Below are 16,097 nucleotides of genomic sequence, written 5' to 3' on the forward strand. Positions count from 1 at the left end.
GCAGAGATTGGGAACCGAAGTAATTACGTTAGGTAAAACATGTATTATTTTGGTGGGAAAGAAGAAAAAAAAAAAATGCTTTTGGGTATCCTCATCCGTTACAACGCTAAACCGCCCTTTGCGTGGGACCCTACAATATTCGAAATACGCCCGATCCACCTCCGAGGATCCCAATGGGCGGACAAACACACAACCTCGATACAGGTTGGCCGTCAGAAAGCTTTCTTCGCCAACTCAGACCTCACCGTTCGTTGATGGCAAAGGTCATCAATTGTTGGTGGATCTGCTTGAGGATGTAGCTCGGCTACTTGTGGCGTGCTCTTGAAGGATTTTGGCGTCCTCTAATGCTTCTTTCTTGGCAAATTCATCCAGCAGCTTGGCTGCAGATTCAAGGGGCAGATCGGCAATTAATTCGGACAAATGCTAAAAGAAAATAATTTAGCCACGGCACATGTACATGTTTGTAGTGGAAGAAAGAGAGCTGTTGGTGGGAATTATCCAAGGATAAGGAACAAACTTGACATACCGCAGGGAAGACGTCAGAACGTTGATACTTAAACTCCTCCAACATCCGGTTCAGGCGAAGCACCTGTTTCCAAGGCACGATAATGTCGCCGATCAGGAACGTAGGGAATCGCGCCATGGCAAGCTCCTCGAGGATCCAGCGGCGCTGGAAGTATGGGCGGAGCATGAAGTCTGTGCCGCCGACCCAACGTGGCATCAAGAAGGGAATCTCGCCATTGGGCCCGTCAGTCCAAATATGCGTGATCTTCTTCGCCCACTCATGCGTTGGCGAGTAGTCTTGTGGGTTCCTCTCCCGGTCTCCGGGGTCTCCCCAGTGAGGCGGCATAGCATCCTCAATCTCAGCAAACGCCAACATACCCGAGTCCGTGTGCTCCGTCTTGTCACCCAGCCAGCCGACGACAAGCTCGGCCGATCTGTAGATGTTACGCATGTCAGAGTGCTGTTTTGATCTTTCCCACTCGTCGCGCGGGTTGACACAGAGGAAATCGCACCACACCCTCAGCGCCCGGCCCTCGACTGGAGGGCGAGAGGTGCTCATGCCGAGAAGCTGTCTTAACCATCGTGGACCTCCGTGAGGCTTCCGTACAGGTGTGCGCTGGAAGCGCTGGGATATTGTCGGGTAGAAGACGGCACGGATGTGTTTCAAAGCCAGGGAGAGGTGAGCAGTGATGGTAATGGCCTGGCCATTGACGAAGATCTTATCGGTCTCGGAGGAGTCCCCGTACAGCGAGGACAGGGCGATGAACTCCAGGTCGTCGTTCAGGCGGACAGTAACAAGACGGCAATCGATGGGAGCGCTGATATCGCGTGCCGACTGTATCTCGATCAAGCGGATCTCGCGCCTTGACGAGTCCAAGCGTCTGTATGCGATGTTGTTCATGGTGCTGAGATTGCTTTCATTCAGCTCTGTGCAAGCTGCTTTCCAGATCCAAACGGGCGGTGAACAAGCAAACAAACATGCATCCAAGTCTTCCCTGAATTGCTTTTTCTTCGGCACTGTGCTGCGCGATAAGTGGGAGCGTCCGAGGGCGGTAGGGCGGAAGACGCAGAGTCAGGGGTGGGCTTCTGAGCAGTGGCACCAACAAAAGGACGGGGAATGCAGCAAACATCCAGAAAGCTGGACGGGATGCCGGCGTTTATACCAAGAATGCGCGAAAGCGGATCTCAACGGCTTCTACAGGGTATCTGGGGCCACTGGGTTTTCGGCTGTTACCACTGCTGGGTTGAAGTTTTTGAATGGCAGGGGTTAAACAGAACCTGTCGAAATCAGTTTGTGGCAAGCTGTGGTTGGCTCTATTAGGCCTGTTGGCCCCGTTAGCCCCCATTGACCCAACTGACCACCATTTCAACCGTTGCGATGGGCTCTTCGTGAATCGTAATTCAGCGTGACCGACGTTGTTCCGAATATACGTGTTTAGACACGAGGAGAGCGAAAAAAGAAGCAGATGGCTAACAGAGGATCATTTACGGTTGGTTATGTTTCCATCACCAGTGTTCGTCATTGTGTTGCTTGCTGGGTCGACATGCCATGTTTGCTTCAAGCGTGTTTGCTTCAGGCTCAACCTACACTACAAGATGTACGGAGTAGTACATGTCGATAATCAACGGCCAACCCGATGTCATGATACTTGGCGAAGTTCTCAATCTTGCTCACACGCAGAGTAGGGAGACCGTGGCAGATGGTTTCCGGTTGCCTGTTCACCGCATCCCCCGTGGACACGGTGGAAGACCCTCCGGAGAGGCAGATCATGTCATGTTTTGGAACGTAGTGTCGTACAACCCCGGATGACCCCCACTTCCTTCGCGCATGGAATAGCGTGGTACGACAGCATGGTGTTCCTCATGTTCTCCTATTCCATGGTGTAGTACGTAGTAGGTCTCCACAGCATCCTGACTCGTTGGTCTGTTCCATCTTTATCGCCGAAGTGTACAGCGTCTGGAAGAGCAAAAGAGGGAAGAATAATATATCTGTGTCATGCTTCATGTTATTATTTTCCGAAATGAGAACTGTCTTTGGTACCTAGGGAACACATTCACACACTTGGTAGCGTGGGCTCAGGGGTATATCCAGTCGGTATTTTGTTCGCCAAGCCAGTCCAAGCAATATGCCTGCTTGCCATGCCCTCGCTTCGGACCCTGCTCCGCCCACACCACTATTACGGATGGCACCCCCATCTCTTTTCAGTTCTACCAAGCTATGGTCTCGCATTGCTCTGAAATATTCGTCGTCCAGCAAGCGACAATCCTTGAAGATGGCAAACCTTATAAGCCAAGGGATGTTGGGGCTTACGGCCGTCCTTGGACCGGCTACACCAGTTAGTACCACAGGGCAACGACAAACCTCAGAACAAACTTCAAATTTGGTTGAGGTCTAGCTGATAAGCTGGAACATGTATTCAGCAGTTTTACAGGGCATCATCGCAAATGATTTCTTATAGCCGTAGATAAAAGCTCAAATCTACTAAATGTCAAACTCTGCAAATCGGTTCAGAAGACAAAAAACAGTGCTCATTGTATCTTGGTCTTGGATGCCAACTCTCCGCTTCGGACCAACCACGGCAGTCCGAATCTCAAAGCGTACCAATGGCCGTTACGACAGATGGGAGTCTCGGCGTCTACGATGCAGCCACCTTACCGGCATCTTCCTGGCTCAGAACGCTCCGCTCCTTATGGGGGCTGGCCTCCCCCATCATCAGTCCCCAGTTCGATGATGACCTGTCACAAGATCCCAAGAAGCTGGCATCTGCTGTCCAGCCAATTTGCGCACAGATGCTTGGACAGTTGAACTACCCTGGAGCACCGCAATTGAAGGCAGAGGCCGTCGAGGCTCTGCTGGAGTATATGTACCGGAGGGCAGTTGAGATGGACGTACCTCTTGACACCCCCATCTCCGCAAAAGGGTTCCGTTTGGGCTATGCCGAAGGACTGGTATGTAGTCTCGAAAACTTGCTCTTAGCATGTAATCAATTGTTGATTCATTAGGCAGCTTGCCCATCCCCGCCATCCAACCAAAGCCCAAGGGTATGTCGGCCTCTTCACTTGGCTCGTCGTACAGTACGATGATATTGTAGGGCAGAACGACCAGATGGTGGAAGAAGCCATGGTCTTCCATCGACGCTTCTTCAATGGCGAGCGTCAAAAGAATAGCCTCCTCGAAGGCATCGCGACTCTCCTGCGAGAAGCGCATGATCTGTTTGACCCTGTCATGGCAAACCTTCTGCAGCTCTCAGTTCTTAAGTTTCTAACCAGTAATCTACTGGAGCGGCACAATGGTTTCCAAAGCTTGGAGGTCACGCGGTCTGGCGAAAAGTTCCCTGATTTTTACAGAGACATGTCGGGAATGAATGTGGCCTACGCCGTATTCTGCTATCCTAAAGAGCAGTATCCAGACGTTTCACAATTTCTGGAGGCTGTTCCGGACATGGCTAGGTTTATTGATATCTCAAATGACGTCCTCTCGTAAGCTTCCCTGTTTTCGTCATCCTTGTGGGAACGTTCACTGACTCGAATACCTGACAGCTTCTACAAAGAGGAACTAGGTGGTGACAAGCGCAATTATATTCACAACCGCGCTCTGGCCACGGGAAAGCCAGTGCTCCGCATTGTTGAGGAGGTGAATATGGAGACCATAGAGTCTGCCAAGCGGGTCGAGGCGATTTTGCGTGGACGAGGCATCTATGAAGACTCCTGGAATGAAAGTGTTCGCGGCTACATGGCCATGCACACAACAAATGTAAGATACAAATTGGAGGACCTGGGCTTGGGCGAGGAACATCCCCTTGCTCCATTTGAGCACAGGATCGGCGAGCTTTTTGATCGCATGAAGGCACATTGAGGTATCATAGCGTTTGTGCGCGTAGCTGCAGACGCGGGGAAATATGGAAACTAATCATCTTTTGTGTTGATCACAGAGAGAAATAGAATATTGTGAGTATTTTGGATGGGTGTACAGCAAAGCAATGCCTCCTGTAGCACTGACAGCAACCAATGAGCGGGCTTGCAATGCCCTAGCAACACAGAGTGCAACCCTACTCAATTCATTTATGCATCAGCACTCTTGGGTTAGTTGGGTTCCTACGAGCTGGAGACACTAATTACGATCGGCATCTGTTCGCCCCGAAGCAATCCAGCTCCATAATCAATTCAGTCTAGTACTTTGGGAGACAAGGGACCTGGTCAATTTATACCATGAATACGACTCAAATGCCGAGATTTAGTCCTATGGCAGTAAGTCATTCTTTTGCCTTTGTGTATCTTGTGAGACGAAAAGATTTACAATCATTTTAATTTTGTTAGGTGTCCTTTCTTGCTGGTGGAGGCAGTTTATGGATTTGATGGGTCTTTTGGGCCTGGACTGCCAAGATTTCCATCGATTCGACCTGGGACCATGCCCATCCGTTTCCGGCATCATGCTTCATCATCTCTCAGTTTTTGGATGAACTTACCCCAGTCCACAATAAAGTTTGCGGGTTGAACCGCTTCTCAGCTTCTAGAACGTTAAGGACTTGGTTGACTATGCACAAATAGGAATGTGATGCGTACAAGACAGAGAGGGGTTTGAGTCAGGTTCTCAACATGAAAGTTGCGTCACGACCACCTTTTCACTTTGGTAACAAGCGAAGAAAACATTTTGGGATTAACCGAACGTGAAATAAAAGTAATTTCATTGTACCTACAACATTTTTTCTGTCAATTTGTGCTGTATTGTTTAGGCAGCGAGCGTGCCTTTTCGTTTCCCTCATTCATGAAGCGCTCAGCCAGCCTCTCGGTTCTGGTCTAAGTTTATCGAGATCCACAGTCTTCTAGAATAAATCGAGATCAACACTCTCGACACGTTTTTGGCCAAACGAAAGCTACACTATTTATGGCGTGAACGAGTTGAAATATGCAGATCTCAGCCTTGAGTCACGACGTGGCATTTGTCGCGGGCGAGGCGCATGTTTTGCAGATTTTTTTTTCTACAAGCTACTGGGGTGCCGCTTGGCCGCTTGAAAGTGGTTTGACTGGGGAGTAGGCTTGTCATGTCATTTTTTTGATATTCTTGCCCTGCCTATGCCTTTGCTATTCGAGAACGCATTATCCATTCTTTCGTCATACTCTGTAAACATTGTTACTAATTCTGTACTATGCGAATCACTACGTACCGTGATGAGTTCCCTACTCCAACATAATGCCGGGTTGAGCTTACATAGTAGGCCCGAGTCCAAGTGCGCATCGAAATTAGAGCACCTTATAAATCTGGGGCTGGATAAATGAGCTTGTGGCTCCTTTATTCTTATTAGGCGCTTTACATGGCATTTTGCCATTTTTCGTCTTGGCAGCTTCTTCCTTCAACAACGGGGCTCTTGCTCGTTCACCTCGACTTCTGTTGCGCGTATATCAGAACCAAGCTAGGGGATTTGAGACAGAAAGAATCAAGCTTGTACACACGCATGTTATGAAGCACACAAGCTCACAAAAATAGCCATTTTTGGTAGTTATCAAAGTACGAGAGCAAGAGGGCAGTGGCTGCTGAAAAGCCCTCCTGTACGGAGCCCTCGTGATAGTGTTCATTCTTTTCGCGTTTGCCTTTGCCTGCCAATGCCATGGTAAGGTAAGGTCTCAGATGGCCAATGATTATATTAAGTGGTTGAGGGAAGGTTTCGTTCGCATGGTTTTGATAACTTGGGATAGTCTCGGTCACCTCCTAATATGCTGATGAACTGATTGTCGCGAACAGTACCGTCTCATATTAGTTATTTGCAATCGCTTAGTTCGAAAAAAAAGAAAGAAAAAAAAGAAAAAAAAAAGCCCGAGACTTAAAGTGTGTTTAGGAACAGATCCATCTGGCAGGCGGAATGAGTTGAAATATTCCGCTGCTAATTTTTGGGGTTTGGCTCAAATGATAGTGCAAAGCTAAAAGATACCGATCTGAAATTCTGTATTTGTTGAGACTGGCTCTTTCATACCATTGCCCGGCCGTGGGTATCCTTAAGTTAGATAGGCTGATGCAAATCTCCCTTCCGTCACGGTATCTGTTTCCAATTCTGTTCTTACCCATGTGTCTCATCTCACTCACGACACTAATCAAGAGTGAGATTGGCTGGAACCTTCATAGACTAGACTATTACTGAAAATGAGTAGTCAGGGACTAACTATGAGCGGATTGTCAACGCAGGTCAGAGGTATCGTGGGCATATCTGTCACTCAGAAAGCGATGACTAGGTATATAACTTGCGACAACACTATCGCCCTGCATACTGCAGTAGTTTATTTCATGCTTTTTTGACAGATCAATCATCTGTATACCACAATTCCCATAGTTTGGAACGCCTCTATGTGTTTTGGTTTGTGCTACCTAGTAGAGCTGTCATCATTCAACCTTCCTTCGCCAGCCACTGCTACCACAAGCTTCCTGCTTACCCATATTTCAAACAGCATCATCTACGCGCTCTTTCAACGCTTATTCAACAGCTCACCTGTGTGGTCCTGCTTATATATTTTTATTGAGCCGACTATTTCGGTTTTCATGTTATCGTATGGGAGAGAGTAGCCAAGGGGCAACGAGTTCGACAAAGGACTTTTGAGCAATGTAGTCGGATTTAATGCGCAAATATTCAAAAGAACACACATGAATATAATCTCCACGCACAGTTAACTAAACCTTTTTGCTCGGTCTCTTACGTTCTGCAATGCTGTTGGCCTACGACGCCTCCCCGAAAGCTTCTGAATATCTAGTTTGGACTCATATGCATCGTCGATGGTCTTTGATGGTGTTACAAAGCTGTATTATCAAGTAAGCACTTCCACCTCGTTGTGGAAGTGACAGTAGTTTGAGACACATCAATGGTGCTTGTCCGGCATGGCCGTTATTAAATACCTAATCTATCCATACATACATGCATTTATACAACATAAACCTCGTTAACGTCGCTCGTCACTCCATCGAAGCAAATGCCCTCTCCTAGGCCTCCGGTACATAGACACCATCTTTGCAAAGTACTACAACTTTCTTGAAGAAACGTCGCCACTCAAGAGGATCACCCTTGATTTTCACGAATCGAATGTCAAGGAGTTCCTGCTCTTCAGGTAATCGATGCTTATCGACATGTATTTCGCCATGTAGCGACTGCCTCCGCTCGTCAAGCGTCTTGATCCGCAGAGTTGCAATATGGTCTGCGTACAAGTTAGGGATAACTGGCGGCAACGGGACGTTGAGTTGGTGCAAGGCATCTGTAAGCATTTGTACAATCAACTGCGGTGGCACATGCGAGAAGAAACGCGTAAGTGACTCGAAGGGTACAATATCCCGGAACCGACGCGCCGCCTGTGTAAGGGTCAACGGCACGCAGGGGGTCTGTGAAAACTGGCTCATAGACGGCTCCTCTGCGAGCGACTCGAGGAATAGGCGCCTGTTAGCGACGCCGGACTCGCTCCGCGAGATTGGCTGCGTGGAAGATACGGCCATAGGGTTCATAGCTTTAAGCGAGGGTCGCTCCCAATCCCAGGCGACATCGTTTATGGGCGTTTCCGGCTGCGTGAACGAGACCTTGCCTGTGGTATCGGCTCCGTCGACTTCCATGGCATCACTGTTGGACGTATTCCCTTGTGACGCCGTCGGTTGTTGGTTGAAGTCAATGCGAAGGCTCTCCAACATTTTAGTTGCAAGGTTTATAGGGTCGGATACCTGACCGTCGGAGGTCAGGTGTGGATTTGTCCTGGTGTACCAAGGGTGTTGCCGAATGCGTGCGAAGGAGAAGCGCTTTTCAGGATTGACATTCATCATACCGCGAAGCAATGATAGGGCGTTCGGCGGTATCCTTCCCCAGAGAGCATCTGTGCTGCGGCCATTTGTCCGAATGTACTCTTGATACTCCCAACTGCCTTTCGATGGCTCGTCCCAGGGGGTGTTTCCAACAAGTAACACAAAGAGAATGACACCACATGACCATATATCGACTAGGTCTGCCGAGTATTTGGCCGTACTGGTCGCTGCGCTCTTGTCCGCCTTGCTGCAGGTCAGGATCTCAGGGGCTATGTAAGGAGGACTGCCACAGAGGGTCGAGCTGGTTTTCCGCTGGCCTTTGTACTCGAACATTGTTGCCATTCCAAAATCAGCGAGCTTGAGATTTCCAGCCTCGGAAAGCAGGATATTCTCGGGCTTGAGATCACGATGTGCCACACCTTTGGAGTGGATGAAGCTGACGCCACTGATGAGTTGGAGAAAATACACGTGGGCGATATTTTCGTTCACGCCTACATCAGCCTCAATCTTATCAAATAGATCGCCACCATCAGCGAACTCCATGGCGATCCATCTCCAGTGCGTGTCTTCCCCTGATGCAAACCATTCAATGATGTTGGGGTGCTGACCAACGTGGCAGTGAAGCGACACTTCCATCAACAATTGCTTAGCTGAAACGCGGCCATGTTTGACAGCGTATCCTTTATGGATGAACTTCACAGCAAAAACAGGTGTCGCTGCGTCTTGCGGAATAGCCTTCTTGATCCTGTGTGCTCATCGTTAGTGAAGCGATCGTAAGCGGGGTTCTGAGAAAGAGGGGGAATCCCACGATGCGTATGCTCCCCGACCAATCGTTTTGGAGATTATACGGAAGGGTAAATCAGTGGGCAAGGGGTCGAGTTGCGACTGTTGCATCTTGTTTTAGTGAGTAGACCAAGGCTGAAGGTATTCGGATGATTCCAGTGAAAAGCTTGTGGTTAGGTAACCAGTTCATGACCGAAGCAAACCTAGGAGGGAATGGGAGCCAACAGGGTTTTTTTTTTTTTTTTTCCTTTCTTTTTTCACATTAGGTTGGATGACTCTTTTGGGTACATGGTATCCGTAAGGCAGGCAACAATCAACAGGCAGGCAGACCCCGTGAATGACGTAGAAGATTAGGTGTATCGATTCGTGCACAAAGAACGTCAGGGTCTAAAATTAACCTAACTTACCATCTTGACTCTGGCTGGATTCTTTGGCGTTACTCCACGCTGTTCCTCTCTCTTCAGGCATGAGGCGCGTCTGGACCGCGTAAAGAGCTTTTGGCGTGCGTTTGTTCCCAATTCAAGGGACGTTTCAGCGCCACCATGGCTGACGCGTATTCATTGGCCGATAAGATGCCTGTCTTATCGCGGTTGCTGGAGCGTTGACCAGGTAAACAACCCGTCAGCCACCCCTCTAAATCTATCAGGCCCACTACAAAGGCAATCGCCGCTTTTAAGCAGATGGTGGGGAGAAGGTAACTTCAATCTAGGGCGTCACCCAGAGGGCATCACTTGTTTCTGAAGAACTGAGCCACAATAAGGGTGACCAAATTTTGTATGTTCACATAGATCACAAGTAGATAGAAGTCTCAGCTAATGAATTCAAATGTTCGTATCCGGCTCTTCCTAACATACAACTTCACTTAACGGTTCATCTCCAAGGTGGTCCAAATCAAGGCTTCACAAAAGGTCAACCATGATCTAACAACGACAGGTTTTTTTTTTTTTTTTTAACCTCTTTACACATCCCTAAGCCTCTGGAGGCGTGGTACACTCTAAACATTTGATGCCTCTATCATCAGACAAATTCAAGTCAAGTTCTTAGACAATGCTTAATGAGCAGGGTCCCATCGCCGAGAATGACCGCTAATAAACACCCAAAAGTTATTAACAGTAACCATCACTGTAGTGATGTTGAGCTCACCTAATTTCCCATCCATTGGCTCTTTTGCAACGAAGGCATACGCGTGTGTTGCACGCTCTGCATTGAAAGAGATACTTTTGTTGAGGTCCCACACATAGGTCGCATACAAGATTTGCCCCTCGGACACTTTTCCAGTGGTACCAAGTGCTCTTGTGCAAAGAGCAGTTTTGATTACTTTTGCTACCTTTTGCAATTTCTTGACATGGTGTAGAGAATGATGATGCGCTTGGCGTTAACGGCCATTCTTGCTGTTTGCGATGGTGCTGCTGCAGATCAATTTCCCTCTCCACCTGAGGCTGGCCCCGAGTTTCCACTGGAAAGTCCAAGAACACGGTGAGAACAGATGTGCTCTTTGCTGCATCATATATGGGGTTTGTTTGTCTTCAAATCAGTTACCATTACTGCTCCAAGGTATGGGATGCTGCAAGCTTACCCAAGTTTAAGCTCAGGCTTCCGGTGCGCGCATCCCCGCCAAGGGCAGCAACGCTCAGCAGATGCCATAGCGATCCAAATTCTAGTTTAAGTATGAGTTTTGCAACACCAAAGAAGAGTGGAAGGGGAACTCTTTCAACGACAAAATGGAACACGATAAGTAATAGGAAAAGAGAAAGTGACAGTAGCGAAAGTGAGAGAGATGAGAAAGCCAACGGATTCAAGGACGAATTAGTCCAGACAGAAGAACAAGATGGAATGAGGGGTTCAGATGGCAGTTGTGACGTAAACGGAAGGCAGCAAGCTAAAGATGGCAGGAAGGTGTCGGTTGTACTTGCTTGTCTGTCATTCCAAATGCTTTTGTGAACGAAGCTGTTATGGATGGCAAGAGCAAGCCAGTATGATGAAAGGCCTGCTTTGAAACTCGTGGAGTAAGTCCAGAGAGGTGATGGGTCTTGCTTTTCAAGTAGCTTACAGGGACTTTACCAAATTCTTACGAATGCTACCGCATGTTCTCTACTATGGATCCATTTACATATGCAACTAAAGCATGTGTTCCACGACGTACAAGTCAGCATGACTGCCCTGTGGTTGTTTCGTATTGTTTTGAGCTTATGCGCGTGAGACGGTGTCGGCCTTGCTACAATCTTCTGCTTGACTCTCCAGACAAGGGGGGATGCAGAAAGTAGTGAAGCAGACGAGACTGATGGAATCGATATGGAGACAAGTTATTTTTTCGCTCAATAATAAAATACAAATATAAACGATCAACCCAAACCAAGCAACGGGATGCTCGCGATTCCGTAATAATTCTGCGATAAGATGGATTCCGCTAACATTTCAGTAGTGCCCGAGATGGGTGTTGAATTTGATTAGCTTTTCTGAATAACCTAGGTATGTGCTTAAATCATAGATACAGGTGCTGCATGAGAGTGTGAGAGTTCGTTGACAGGCATTTCTCAGCAGTACGTACTGGTAGGCTGTTGGCCCGCTGTATGGCGGCGACAACGCTAACCCAAAACATTACTCAAGGTCAGCGCGTCGCCCAGGTACCGGTTTCTCCAGTTCTCCAATCCTGGGAAGCCCTTTCACCCTATGGAATAACTGCTTTCTTTTATTCTTGACGCCGCCGAGAGCCTTCACCTTTTGCCCCTTGATTTTACGATTGCCATTCCCTCCCTGTTCATAAACCCTTTCTTCCCCGATTCAACATCCGCTTGTTTGCTGCATTCTGTTTCTTGCTCACTATTACTTCTCAAGACTTTTCGTCCCTGCCTGATCCGGTCCTCGATACCCCAAAACATTTGCTTTCTTGTTTACTGTTGACGCCTTCAGTGACGATGGACTACAGCATGGAAGACACCCAGAACTCCTCTCCTGGCAGCGTCCAGGCAGCCAAGCTCGGTGGCGCCAGAAAGGGTCCTGATGCGCAGAGCGTCGTCAAGAGGTGGGATGACTCGTCAAGAGCTACAACCATGTTGGTACCAGGTGGACTAACTTCGTCGATACAGATTGCAGACAGAACTCATGCAACTTATGACCTCGCCCGCACCAGGTGTCTCCGCCTTCCCCTCGGCCGACGGCAATCTCATGTCATGGACGGCAACGATCGAAGGTCCCGACCAGACTCCCTACGCCGGCCTGACCCTCAAGCTCAGTCTCTCCTTCCCCAGCAACTACCCCTACGCACCGCCCACTGTGCTCTTCAAGACTCCCATCTACCATCCAAACTTTGATTTCTCTGGTCGCATCTGCCTCGACATCCTCAAGGACAAGTGGACACCCGCTTATAACATCCAAACCGTCCTACTCAGCTTGCAGAGTCTGTTGGGCGAGCCCAACAAGTAGGTTCCCTTGGGTGAATGTGGGCTTTCAAGCACTGACAGTATGAAACAGCGCCTCTCCTCTTAACGGCGAGGCCGCAGAGCTTTGGGACAAAGACCCCGAAGAGTTCAAGCGCAAGGTTCTTGGCCGCCATCGCGACGTTGAGGACGAGTGAGGGTGGAGAAAAAGTATTGAATGTTAACATGGGCAACGGTGGGGCGTGGCGAGGCATTCATTGTATTTGAGCACTGGAGAATTGGAGTCTTGTATGATTACGAATGGGCCTGGAGGGTTTGGAACTCTTTGTTAGGAATTGGACTGCATTGCATGGTAGGGACCTGGTTAGGTAGGATTTGGTGTATCCTGTGTCTGCATCTGGCAGATCACCAAGCCGGTAGAAAGACTCTGTCGTCGTCGACGGCATAGCATGAACCACAGAAATTATTGTGTTGTCCCAAGAACCTCATAATTTTGTTCACATCCGTCAACACAACGCTGCTCTGCGCTGGCGCCGCGCACAAACATCCTACCACCACACATCGCGGGGTTCCAAAAAACAAGAAACAGAAAAGTCGTCCAGTCGTGGTGGGGAATCAAGCGTTGTTCACATTTCCGTCGATTTTGTATGTGAGACTAGAATGCCGAGTGCAACTCCGATGCCTTTATGCCGCCCTTAAACCATCCCAAAGAGAACTTTTTATTCCTCAACGACAACGGTCTGGAGACCCTTGGGGTTCTTGACGTTAACGGCTTGGACATAGCTGTACAGCTTCTCCTTGGCACCCTCCTCGTCGTTTCGTCTGCGGGAAATACGGATGCGGAGTCTGTAGGCAACGCCCTTGACACCCTGCTCCCACACCTTCTTGTTGAGCTCGGGGTCCACGCGGACGTCAGAGGTACCCTATGGGATGCAGTGGTTAGCTGGTATTCGCAAACGGCTCCAGAGATCGAATCGCCCATGTTCCACAACCCGATTGTGTTGATAGGTCTCATGTGGTCATAGACGCCCTTCTCAAGCCAGACGAGGGGTAGCAAAACATACCATGGCCTTCAGAGCAAAAGCCTTGATCTCCTTGATGGCACGGGGAGCGCGCTTCTTGAAGGTAACACCGTGGAGCTAGAAAGACGTGAAAAGTCAGCACTGCTGTGTTCTGTGATGATTTCCCAACCATCATGGCCTGCCCATTGCGCCTCCAGCGGCAGCGACGGCGTTCTCGAGGATAATACTAACGCGCTTGTGCATGTGGATGGTGTACTCGCGAGCGACGACGTCCGCAATGGCGGAACGCTGCTTTCCGGCAGGCTTCTTCTGCTTGGTCGACATTTTGGCGGTACCTCTCGTCGTCGTTGGTCGGAGTCGGTCGGTCGGGGTCGAATTGTCGTGAGAAGTTGACAAAGTGAATAAATGGTAAATCCCACAAAATGTGTGTAGAGCGAAAAAAGCTAGGGCTAGAATTCTGATTGGCTCGCTAGCCCCCTCAGACAGATGCACGTGACCTTAGTCATCCAGCCAGCCAAGACTCCTCAGAAAGTGGGCCTCGTCAAGTTTGGCTCTCTGGTGGGGCAATTAAGAGATTGAATAGCGCGCATTCTTGGTCTGGTGCAGGTACGTACCTCTCAACCCAGCCTTCGACGCAGGCTCCTCCCCCTGACCAGACGACGAAATTAGTCCCGGGCCTAAACGGCGCTTGATCTGCTGTTGTGCCGTTTGGAGCGGCACTCGAGCATCCCCAAGTCATCACGCTGCAGCGCCATCGCCAACCACACTGACGCTGTCAGTTTGCGCCCAGCGCGATCCTTCCCTTCGTACGCTCGTTCAATCCAACATTCCAATCTGCATAGAGGTCAAACGGAGATAGACGACACAACCGAACCTGCCCAGGACATCTGCCAGACCTTTCGCTCGGCAACAGGTTGCTTTTCATTTGCGTTATCGCGTATTCTTCCGACGACTCGACTTTTGTCTTCACATTATCAACAAGCGACGCTCGGCATAACTGAGCCTTTCCTAAACTCGCGACGACATCTTGAATACCGAAACTCGCTATCTCTCTCACTCCGCAACACGCTCGCCGCTATAATGGATGATCGATCCAGCGGGGCGTCTGGCACGCCTTCCCCTCAGCCAGACCTGCATCGGAACCGTCTGCCGACGCTGTTCGAGGTGTTGAGTAGGCGGACCCTTCCACCCGTTGATCTATTCTCGTTCTACATTTTTATGAGAGATCAGCAGAAATCGGTGGACTATCTTGACTTCTGGTTCGTACAAACAAATATATTCGCTAGATACGTTCTTAATCTAACGTTGAGAAACAAGGCTTGATGTTGCCCAGCATATGTCTTTGTGCCGCCATTATGTCCGCGAACTTCGAAGATCCGTACTCGTCGGAACTCCTGACATGGACAAATCCGGTTCTAAGCGGTCTTCGGCAATTCTGGACGGCCTTGGCGACATGAGCCACCCAGCCGCTGGTCCTTCGATGTATGCAAGCGAGAAGGAGAAGAATCAGGATGCTCAGATGTCGGCATACTTACGCGAGGAGGCACACGAGTCGCCCCAGAGCAGTACCGACAACCGCAACAGACAGAGCGGCGCCTTCAGCACCCCGCGAGAACTAACGACTGACTCTAATTCCCCGCCGCATACGGTCTCGAGATCGGACATTCGCGCGTCAGCAGAGAAGATTCTCTACACCTTCTTGCTCCCCGGTGCCGAACGCGAAATTATTCTTCCTGGCTCCATCACTCAGGATGTCACCACCGCCATTGAGGATTTCGGCAGAGATGACCCCGAAGTTTTTGACGTTGCCAAGGATTATGTCTTCCAGGCTATGGAACGGGACGCGTTTCCTAACTTCCTGAGGATGAAGGCCTTGGGCAATTTGATCCCGACTACTCTTCAGATCAGGATGATCATTGGCCTCTTGTCGATGTTTGGTGCATTCTGGACCGCCTTTATCCTCATCTTTCTTGACTCGGCTCGTACAACGAGATGTTGGGTGTGTTTCCCTGATGACGACCCACATATCATGCAAGCGCTAATATTTCTTTTAGGTTATTCTCCCCTTTACCTTTGGTGTTTACTTTCTCGCATCATACCAATACTCGTTGGATCCTGTCCTTGCTCTTATTGGACTAAGCGAATACACCCCTTTCAACTTTTCCCGGATCCGCGAGCCCTACGTTCGTACGCTCCTCGCCAAGCGGGCCATTATGGTCTTGGCCGTTACTCTCTTCATTGACGCCGCACTCTGTGTGCTCTTTATTCTTGTTCCGGGCAAGCGGCTCTGAACGGTGACAAAGATGTGCAGTAGATAACTCACAAGTGCTTTCAGATTGCCCATCAACCTAAGTGTTGTTTAATAACGGCTCTGGTTGCATGTGAGGGCAATGGAGAGAGTGAGAGAGCTTTACGAACTTTACGACCAATCAGGATTTTGAGCGACCAGTTTCCACTTTTCGGTTTTGTCTCTTTTTCGGTCTTCCATGCAGGGTATCACCAGGGTTTATGGCGTAGGGAAAAAGAGGCTGTGGGCATCATAGCCCTGCATACGGCGTTCAACAGGAAGGACCTAGGCTTTCTTAAATGTGCATGCACAATGTATATGTGTACTACTATCGAAGGACCCAAGTTTGGTTCTACTAT

General features: G+C 49.2%; 6 protein-coding genes across 6 annotated transcripts; 3 read left to right on the plus strand and 3 right to left on the minus strand.

The window, feature by feature from the left end:
- Nucleotides 1-267: 267 nt before the first annotated feature.
- Nucleotides 268-1,405, minus strand: CTRU02_209664 (Heterokaryon incompatibility protein 6, OR allele 13; the record flags this gene model as incomplete). Its single annotated transcript, XM_036730273.1, has 2 exons — nucleotides 268-423; nucleotides 527-1,405. The coding sequence occupies 2 exons, from the start codon at nucleotides 1,403-1,405 to the stop codon at nucleotides 268-270; spliced, it is 1,035 nt and encodes a 344-aa protein (XP_036577973.1).
- Nucleotides 1,406-3,108: 1,703 nt separating this feature from the next.
- CTRU02_209665 (uncharacterized protein) lies at nucleotides 3,109-4,360 on the plus strand (the record flags this gene model as incomplete). Its single annotated transcript, XM_036730272.1, has 3 exons — nucleotides 3,109-3,453; nucleotides 3,503-3,984; nucleotides 4,045-4,360. 3 exons carry the CDS (start codon nucleotides 3,109-3,111, stop codon nucleotides 4,358-4,360), a joined length of 1,143 nt encoding a protein of 380 aa, XP_036577972.1.
- A 3,108-nt stretch (nucleotides 4,361-7,468) lies between these two features.
- Nucleotides 7,469-9,163, minus strand: CTRU02_209666 (serine threonine protein; the record flags this gene model as incomplete). Its single annotated transcript, XM_036730271.1, has 2 exons — nucleotides 7,469-9,014; nucleotides 9,078-9,163. 2 exons carry the CDS (start codon nucleotides 9,161-9,163, stop codon nucleotides 7,469-7,471), a joined length of 1,632 nt encoding a protein of 543 aa, XP_036577971.1.
- Nucleotides 9,164-11,967: 2,804 nt separating this feature from the next.
- On the plus strand, nucleotides 11,968-12,626 carry CTRU02_209667 (ubiquitin conjugating enzyme; the record flags this gene model as incomplete). Its single annotated transcript, XM_036730270.1, has 3 exons — nucleotides 11,968-12,074; nucleotides 12,139-12,471; nucleotides 12,524-12,626. The coding sequence occupies 3 exons, from the start codon at nucleotides 11,968-11,970 to the stop codon at nucleotides 12,624-12,626; spliced, it is 543 nt and encodes a 180-aa protein (XP_036577970.1).
- Nucleotides 12,627-13,148: 522 nt separating this feature from the next.
- CTRU02_209668 (60S ribosomal protein eL31) lies at nucleotides 13,149-13,775 on the minus strand (the record flags this gene model as incomplete). Its single annotated transcript, XM_036730269.1, has 3 exons — nucleotides 13,149-13,352; nucleotides 13,494-13,568; nucleotides 13,683-13,775. The coding sequence occupies 3 exons, from the start codon at nucleotides 13,773-13,775 to the stop codon at nucleotides 13,149-13,151; spliced, it is 372 nt and encodes a 123-aa protein (XP_036577969.1).
- Nucleotides 13,776-14,531: 756 nt separating this feature from the next.
- CTRU02_209669 (RGS domain protein) lies at nucleotides 14,532-15,742 on the plus strand (the record flags this gene model as incomplete). Its single annotated transcript, XM_036730268.1, has 3 exons — nucleotides 14,532-14,710; nucleotides 14,769-15,450; nucleotides 15,506-15,742. 3 exons carry the CDS (start codon nucleotides 14,532-14,534, stop codon nucleotides 15,740-15,742), a joined length of 1,098 nt encoding a protein of 365 aa, XP_036577968.1.
- Nucleotides 15,743-16,097: the final 355 nt, after the last annotated feature.

This window comes from Colletotrichum truncatum, assembly GCF_014235925.2.
Source record: "Colletotrichum truncatum strain CMES1059 chromosome Unknown Contig_0006, whole genome shotgun sequence".
NCBI lineage: Eukaryota > Fungi > Ascomycota > Sordariomycetes > Glomerellales > Glomerellaceae > Colletotrichum > Colletotrichum truncatum.